The 9154-nt window shown below is 51.7% G+C and overlaps 1 protein-coding gene across 1 annotated transcript in view; it reads left to right on the top strand.

Annotated features, from left to right (window-relative positions):
• The window catches only part of PPM1H (protein phosphatase, Mg2+/Mn2+ dependent 1H), a gene marked incomplete at its 5' end in the record, with an annotated part of 267569 nt that overhangs the window by 199493 nt on the left and 58922 nt on the right, over positions 1–9154 (top strand). Inside the window, one exon of the mRNA XM_015566131.1 lies at positions 1253–1371. Coding sequence (XP_015421617.1) covers positions 1253–1371 — 119 coding nt within the window. The remainder of the gene's footprint in view (positions 1–1252; positions 1372–9154) is intronic.

Below are 9154 nucleotides of genomic sequence, written 5' to 3'. Positions count from 1 at the left end.
CAGATAGAGAGGAAGACTCACTTCGCCACGATGCTGCTCCCAGGGGTGCGGGAGGGTGGGGCAGCCCGGGTGGCTCCCGGAGCCGAGTTCACACTGCAGCGTTTCGTGTTTTGGAGAGCTGGACCTGAATTTGAACCTGACAATGAGACTGTTTATTGTTTCAAAGCAGTTCCCTAAGTAGCTGTTTGCTCAATACTTTTGTAGTGTGAACGGGGATCTGGGGGAGGGGAGGAAGCCATCTGCTCTGGAACCGTCTTCCAATGACACTATCACATGACTGCAGAGCTGAAGCGAGGGCGTCCAGCCCAGCCCGCTCGCTCTGGCCGTTGTGCTGAGGTGGAGACTCGCGGGTTTTGTTTTGTTTTGTTTTTTTAAATATATCTTATTGATTTTTTATAGAGAGGAAGGGAGAGGGTTAGAGTCAGAAACACCGATCAGCTACCTCCTGCACACCCCCCACTGGGGATGTGCCTGCAACCAAGGTACATGCCCTTGACCGGAATCGAACCTGGGACCCTTCAGTCCACAGGCTGATGCTCTATCCACTGAGCCAAACCGGTTTGGCCAAGAGACTCACGGGTTTTAAAGGCCCGGCCTGGGACCCAGGAGTGTGTGGGAGAGGACAGCAGAGAAAGCCTGGGGCAGGTGGAAGGAGTGAGGGGGGCTCTCTGGCCTCGCCAGCATGCCAGCGGGAAAGGGAACCCATCCTGGATTTGAATGAAAAAGCGAACCTTGGGAGAAACAGTCTCTTTTCCTGACAACGCTGGCAGTCCATACATGTCTTCTCTTACAATTAATTCTTCACATCAAATGAAAACGTTACAGCCCTTAATAAATTAAGTGGGTGATTTTTTTTAAATATATTTTTATTGATTTTTTACAGAGAGGAAGGGAGAGAGATAGAGAGTTAGAAACATCGATGAGAGAGAAACATCGATTAGCTGCCTCCTGCACATCCCCCACTGGGGAAGTGCCCGCAACCCAGGTACATGCCCTTGACCGGAATCGAACCTGGGACCCTTCAGTCCGCAGGCCGACGCTCTATCCACTGAGCCAAACCGGTTTCGGCTAAGTGGGTGATTTTTATTTGCACTGAGATTCTTAAATCTATTTTCCTTAAAATTTGGGAACTATTTTGTGTGTGTGTGTATTTGAAATATGTATGGCCCGTCTCGATTTGCAAAACATCCTTGAGTCTCGTTTTTTCTTCTAAATCTGTGCGTGTGTGTGTTTTCTTTCTTGCTGCTCTTAGGCGTTCCTGCAGCCTCACTTGCTGGGAAACGAGTTCACACATTTGGAGTTTCCAAGGAGAGTGCAGAGGAAGGAGCTGGGGAAGAAGATGCTCTACAGGGACTTTAACATGACCGGCTGGTAAGAGCCCGCCTCCCTCCGCCACCGCCAGGGCGTGAGAAGGCAGCGTCAGCGCCATAACCGGCCACACACACAGTTTGGATCAGGAGGTGCCCCGCGACCCGGGCGTGGTCAGGGAAAGGGCGACGCTGCCTCTGCTCTGCGCCCGGGTCCAGTTCCCACATCTCAGGGCTGGTTGGCCTGCCTGCTTCTCTGAGGTTCTCCTCGGGGACACTAGACCCCACAGAGGTGACAAAGTTCCTCACTTTGCACAGAGCAAGCATTTGGGGGCTTTTGAAACACATTGAACTTGGTTTTTTAGGTCAGGGGCTCGAAGGATTGGACCAGAGGTTTATTGGGCCAGTCATTATCCTTGGATGGAACCTTAGCTCAGACCTTTCCAAATGGGCAAAGTTGCATAAACTACTTCATCCCTACGAGCCCCGTTTGCCATGGGTATCTTTGAAGGGTCATTGTAAGGACCAGAAGTAATGATTTACCCTCATTATTTCATCACATCCAAATTGAAATACGAAATCTTGGCAGGGGGCATCTCACTCTCCAAACACACCTTGCTAAGCATAAGACCAATTCTGTTGTGGATCAGGCCAACGGTGACTAGGAACCTCATCGATTTCTTCCATCGGAAAAATAAATAGGCTGATCAAGTACTTACAGGTACGAGGGTTGGTGGAAGGATTAAATGAGAGAGCAGTGCCGGGCACGGAGACAAATGGGTGAAGATTTGCCCTTGGGCCCTGTGTTCCTGACCAGTAAGCCTCATGCCCGCCTGGAGGATAACTGGAGAAAGAGACCGGCAACTCTGACCTCGCCGTATCTCCAACTCAGGCGAAGAAGTAGATTCCGATATCTCTTCTTCGTTGACCAAAATAGCTGTAACAGATGGTCACAGCCGCAGTTCCCATGGTGATGACTTCCAGGCTGGGAATCTTCTCCGAGGGCACATACTGTCTCAGCGGAGCAGTGGAGTGACAGGGAAGATAAGGGGCTGATCCAAGGGATGCTTCCTCTTGTACTTTCCCATCCAAAAGAGGACATCCTCACCAGTATCCACTCTTCTTCTTCTACAACAGGGTTAACAAATTGTGGCTCAAAAGCCAAATTTTACCCGCGGGCCCTTTCTATAAATAATTTTAGTGCAGCCGTGTTCAGCACTGTATGTTTGATCTTTGGCTACACTGCATCAGCGTAGTTGAGTAGTTGCAACAGACACCATATGACCCACAAAGCCTAAAATACTTACTCCTAAACATGCACGTATTAATCAGAAAAGGTCCACTGTATTTGCAGCTCTCAGTTTTGGAGATTTGGTGCCCCAGATTCATTACCCTAACCCAACGATTTTCAACTGGTGGATTTTGAAAACATGCAATACCTGCCCTGGCTGGCGGCTCGGTTGCACTGTCGTCCCATACACCATGCACTGTGGGTCCAATTCCCCGGCAGAGCACATACCTAGGTTGCAGATTTGATCCCCGGTCGGGGTGCATATGGGAGGCAACTGATCAATGTTCCTCTCTCACATCTCTCTCTCTCTCTCTCATATTCTCTCTCTCTCTTTCTCTCCCCCCCAACCACCCCCTCCCCCTCTCAAACATATCCTTAGGTGAGGATTAAGGGAGGGAAACATGCAGTACCTGGCTATTTGGTCAGGAGCACTGACCTCTTTTCCCTCAGATTGTCAAATAAAAAAATGACAGCAGCCAACACAATAGCCATCTGGTGTGAATGAATCAAAATTATACCTATTTTCTGTCAGACTTGCAAGAAATACATATTTTAGTGTGCTGTAAAATTTAGTAATTAGTTTCTGCGTGCCATGAGATAAAAAAAAAGATTGAGTATCACTGCCCTAAACCAACTGGGTGTTCTTTGTTAATTCATTTCTATCCAGTCAGCAAATTCAGCACTCATAGAAAAGTTGAAGGTGAGGGTTACTCGGGTTCAGAATAGCACGGCAGGGTTTGGTCTGGAATTTGCAGAATTTGGAACAAAGAAAGGAAAGGCATCCCGAGTCAAGAACCACGCGATTGTAAATGCGTAAATGAAAGCGTCAATCTAAGAGACAGCAAGCAAAATGGCCAACTGCTCTGGCACTGAGGGAACATGGTCGAGGGTGAGGGAGCCAGGCAGAGAGCTTGGGGTGTACTGGAGGAGGCAGTAGGTTACTCTTGTGTGTTTCTGAGAAGAAGGAAAGATGAAAGCACCACTTTTGGAAAGTGGTTCTAAGAGGAGTGTGAAGGGGACTAGGAGAGAAAGCAGATAGAGATACCCAGGGGAACAAATCAGAACTGGAGGTGTGAGGTCCCGAGGGCCAAATAGAGGGATGGAAGCAGAAAATAGTCACGGAAAGGAAAGGAACAGGAAGCTAGATCATATGGGCCAGATATAAGCCATGCATGTAAGAGGTAAATCATGAATTATTTCAATGATCTGTTTAAATATGCCTCTTCACGTAGTCGATAAGCGCCCTGAGGGGAGCACCATGTCCTGTGCCTGGCACATAGCGGACAGGAAGCTAGTACTTACTGGATGGAAGGAAGAAAGGGGTGTAATGGACAGAGTGGAGGGGGACAGTGGGGACAGGTGGACATTGTGGACGGTCAGTGGGTAGAAGGGTAGGAATGAGGAGCTTTCATGTGAAACATGTTGAACTTGAGGCGAGGCTGTCTGTATGTTCTTTCCAGGCCAGCGAGGCAAATGACACCTAAGCAGCCAAAACCAACTTGGTGAACAAATGGCTAAAGGTTACCTCCATTTCATAGTTTTTTGAATGTAGATTATATCCAAGTTTATATGCCCTCTGTCTTTTAAACACACACACACACACACACACACACACACACACACACACACACTTTATCACTGAGGAGCCAGGACTGAGAATGCTTCCTCAGACCGGATCTGTGGGTTCAACACACACGTGCACACACACGTGCACACACACACACTTTATCACTGAGGAGCCAAGACTGAGAATGCTTCCTCAGACCAGATCTGTGGGTTCGTTTCAGCGTCATTCCCTCCCTACGTGGCTTTGCCTCCCAGCTTTGCCTGTGAGCAGAGATGTACGCACATCTTTGCACGACTTCCTACCTGTGTTTACTTTTGATTTGAAAATGATGTTTAAGGCAAAGGAGAGCGCTTCACATCTTTGTTGGAAGAAGTTGGGGAGTTTAAAACCAATTTAGACCACTGCGTATGTAAACTCCCTCTCCCAACTTTAATGAATCCCTTTGAAAACGTTTTAGCCTCTAAAGGAAAACCTCAGGTCTAGCCATTAGTTATTGGGACTTAAAAACACGGGACCACAATTTGCTGGCTTTCTGAGCCGACAATTCCATGGAAAAGGAGATGAGGACTGGTAGCTTTTCCTCCCCATCAAAGCTTTAAATTAGAGTCGGCCCCTGAACAACACGGGTCTGAACTGTGCAGATCCACTTCCAGGCAGGTTTTTCCAAGGAATATTCAGTGGGCCCTCTGCCTCCCCTGGTTTCTCAGCCACGGGTGCAACTGACTGCAGACTGGACACCGTTGTGCAGCGGGGAGCCCGCAGGTGCAGAGGGCCGACTGTGCGTTGTGCCAGATGCTGCCAGATGCTGAGTGGCTCCTCCTCCCTGTTCCCATTTTGCAGTTGAGCAAATGGAGGCCCAGAGGGAGTAGGCCATTTTCTCGGCTTCCACCAACGCGCAAGTGTCACAACAGGGACTAGAACCCAGGTCTCTGACACTAGTTCAGGCTCTTTCTGATCCAGTGCACCGGTTAGCTTCTCTCCAGGGTGAGACTAGACATCATCATCCCCTTTTGAGCTGGGGCATAAATTTGAGCAGGGGACCTCTACCCACCAGGCTTCGAGAGGGTGAGACGAAGCATCTGGGGAGCAGTAAGTTTTCTCGTCTCACTCTGACCCAGTAGACCATTGGCCAGATTGAAACACCATGCTTCACACTCATCACTGAGGACCTGTGTGTGATGTTGGGTGCGATGGTGGGAAAGATCCCCAAAGAACCAGCTCTGCGATGCTTAGGAAAACTCCTGCTCTCGTTAGAGGGGCACCGTGCCGCTTCCGTCCGCGGTGTGTCTGCAGCGGGAGGGAGTGTGGAGAGGCTGTCAGCTCGGGGAAGCCTTGTCTCATCATTAAGGATGAGTCTGTTGCCTCCTGGCGGGCATCCTTTCTCTCCCACCCTGGCTCTTTCTCGGAGACTGTGGACCCACTCGGCAGGCCCAGATTGTACTGAGGACAAGAGTTTATTGTCACCAGGACCTTCCTAATGAAATCAGTCTCTTCCCTGGCTCCCCCAGCTCTCCTTCTGCCGCTCCTCAGAGAGTTTGCCCAGTGGTGTGATTTATAAAGGCATATTCTTCCCAGAACCCCCAGCGCCGAGTGCGTCCCTGATGCGGCCCAGCTCTCACCTTCTGTGCCTGGTGTCATGGGTCCTGGGGCCAGAATCCGGCCTTGGACTCAACGCCAGCCAGCGCCCCTCCTCCCCGGCCCTTTGTGCCTGCGCTGCAATGGCAGCACCATGCACGCGGGCTGGACTGAGGTCTGTGTCCCCACCCGCAGCCCTCGGAGCCCGCTCAGGCCATAATTGGCTGGCAAGCATCTGTGTGAGGGAGTTGAAACAACAGTTTCTCGGAGCTGGCCTTGTGGCTGCAGGTCCCCGCTTCTGCGCCTGCCGGGGATTTTGCTCTTGTGTAAAATCAGTGTTCTTGGTGCTCTTTGTCCAGCCACATGGGGCGAGGAGCAAGTGGGGGCGGGGGGAGGGCTGTAGCTTCTTCACCCCTGGCTTCGGGCCAGCAGCTCCGGCAGCTGTTCCTGGGCTGATGGGATTTATAGAGCGAGCGAGGGCCAAAGAGGAAGAGAAGTCCATCGTGTGAACGCGAGATTGCTTCCAGATGGTTCTGGTTATGAGTAACGCACACCAGAATTCTTTCTCTAAGCAGAGCCTTTCCAGCATCTATGATGGTCTTATTCCGGGGGACAGGCGGGACCGTAACTCGAGATGGCCTGGCTTCTCACCAGCTCACAGCTATGGGAGGCAGGCTGCCCGTGCTGGTCCTTGCTCTGCCGAGATTCTGGGGCCTTGGGCAAGTCCCTGCCTCCGTCTCTCATTTCTTTGTCAAATGCTTCCTTTGCCCCTTGCTGCTGCCCTCTGCGGCGGGTGGGGGGCGGGCTGGGCTCTGCCTTTCGGGGCTTCCGGGGAAAGACAGCTTCCCGTAGGCAGATTCCACAGAGGATGACCTTCCGTTTTTATCCCTTGCAGCCCTTGCTCTTTATGAGTCTAACTTGATGACACAGCAGGGTAATTTTCCCTCCTGCGTTTCCCTGAAAACTATGAGCAAATCAGGATTTTCCACTGGGAGCAGAGTGGGGTCAACTACGATTTTTTCCGTTCAGCACAGGGAACCTGTTCTGCTCTGTGTGCGCTCTAGCACCGTAGCCACTCGCCACATGTGGCCTTCTGAGTTACAGTTGGATAACAAATTCCTTTCCCGTTGTGCTGGCCCCGTCTCCGCTGCCCAGCAGGCACATGTGGCCCCTGGCGTGGACAGTGCGGTACAGGCCGCGTCCTTCACCCCAACAAGTTCAACCGAGATAACACAAGGGTGTGGGTCTAGGTGGGCTGGAGGACGGTGCACGGAGCCGGCTGTAACTAAACATCCCAACGGCAAAGAGGTTGTTTTTAAAAAGAAATGAAAGGACAACTGCCCTGGCTGGGTGGATCAGCTGGTTGGAGCATCGTCCCTTATACCAAAAGGTTTCAGTTCTATCCCCAGTCAGGTCAGGGCACATACGAAAGGCAACTGATCGATGTTCTCTCTCTCTCTCTCTCTCTCTCTCTCTAACATGTCCTCTGGTGAGGATTTTTTTTTTAAAAAAGGACAGCTGAGCACCACCATGGAGAATGTCGTGTGGCCACATTCTCTGGCTTCTGCCCTCTGCCCCTCCCCCCCCTTTTAAGAGAGAGGTTGGGATTAGGGCCGACGTCATAGAGAAGCTTGGAGTTGAACTGAAGGTCTGAAATACGAGAGGAGTTCTGCTGGACGCGGAGTCACCGGGGGATGGAGTGACCACTTCTCAGATGTTCAGGGGCATCAGTCCTGTGTTTAGGGATGATTCGTCTCCAGTGGTCACTCATGGGTCAGCGGGAAGACCCACTTCATTGGCCCTGGTCAGCAATGCCCCTCTCCCCCAGCCCTCGGCACTTCCCTTCCTCCTGCTCCCCCTGTTACTTCTTGGGGAGCATCTCAGACCCTGAGGATTGGGTGAGGAAGCAGCTTCACTCCCATTCTGTGTGGGGTGACCTTTCTTCTTGACTGAGCCTGGAGCCCAGCTCCGGGGGGAGAGCCACAGCCCAGGGCGTCGGGCTGCTCACCGACAATCCAGACATTTTTCTGAAGAGCAGCTCTCTGGAGGCAGTGCCGAGCGTGGTCTGGAGCTGCTGGGTCGAGCTTTATAAATATTGCGGATCCAGCTTCCATCTTGCTCTTTATTGCTCTTTTCAGCGCCCGCTGACCACGCTGCCAGGCAGGCTGCAGGGACGTGGGTGCTTTATGAAGCCAGCGCCAGGGCCGCACCGCATTTAATAGAAATTGATTTATTGAATCAAGCACAGAAGCCCTGTTACAGAAGCCCCAGGCTGTGCCCTCCAGAGGGCCACCGGATAAAGCAGCCCCAACTGACGGTCCTCATTAGCTTCTCCCCGGGTCCCCAGGCAGTTTTTAAAGGGATAGTGTCCCTCTTTTGGACCTGAATTTATATGTTGGCCATGCCTGTGGGTCTAATTAGCTCAGCATTATTAGTCTGACTGGGAAAGCCTGCGTTTTCTAGCAGCTTGACTCTTGAGTTTTAGAGAGTAATTGGAAAATTCATACCCTGTCCCTTTCCCTCTTGTTGTCGTTAATCACTTCTAGCCCGATCTTTGGGAACGCACCTGCGGGTGCCTCTGCCTGGCAGTGCTGGGCGCGGGAGGGCTGCCCCGCCCCGCGCCGTGCGAATCCGGGCCTGCTGTGCAGCCACAGGCCTTGGGGAGGCTTTTCAGACTCACCAGAGAAATAACACATTTTAATTTTATAATGACTTCACCAGAAAGCAGGCCTTTCTGCAGTTAACCTGGCATTAATTTCCTCCCGGCCACTTGTATTTTCATAATTTAATGATTATGAGCTACCTTGGCAGCAATCTGGGGATCTGACTTTGTAGAGGAAGGAGGGGCGTGGAGGTCATTTTAGAGAATTTTTACTCCAAAACCTGAACAGATTGTCCGGATGGGGATTGGCTGGGTCAGAGATCAGGCGCCCAAAATGTCCCCCCACCCCCACGCCCCTTCCAAGTTCCTGGAGCTGAAGTCAGAGCCGCTGGGCCTCCTGTGGGAGGGGCCTCTCGGGGCCCAGGGCCCAGATGATGAATGTTTATTTGCGATGTGCATGTTCTGCATCTTTTCAGGATCTGCAGCTCTAGCTGCAGGAGCAGCAGGGAAGAAAGGCTGCCTGCTGTGTGCAGCACATCTCCTGACAGTGATGAATGACTCCTTGCTCCCAGCCTCCTCCCCGCCGCTCTGCCCAGGAGGCCGTGGAAGCTCTGAGGTCTTTACAAATGGCTGGAAACCGAGACAGACAGGCATTGTCAGGCCCCATAGCAGAGAGAAAGGAGGTGCCCAGCCAGCTTGCTCCCTATTCATGGTCCATCACCTCTGTGCGTTAATAGGAACTGTACGTTTATCACTCCTGACGTGGCCAGACCGCCTCCAAGCCTTCCTTTTGCCCTGAGGCCCTTGAATAG

The sequence above is a fragment of the Myotis davidii genome, unplaced genomic scaffold (genome assembly GCF_000327345.1).
Source record: "Myotis davidii unplaced genomic scaffold, ASM32734v1 scaffold402, whole genome shotgun sequence".
In the NCBI taxonomy this organism is placed as follows: Eukaryota; Metazoa; Chordata; class Mammalia; order Chiroptera; family Vespertilionidae; genus Myotis; species Myotis davidii.
This window is presented reverse-complemented; position numbering and strand designations above follow the sequence as displayed.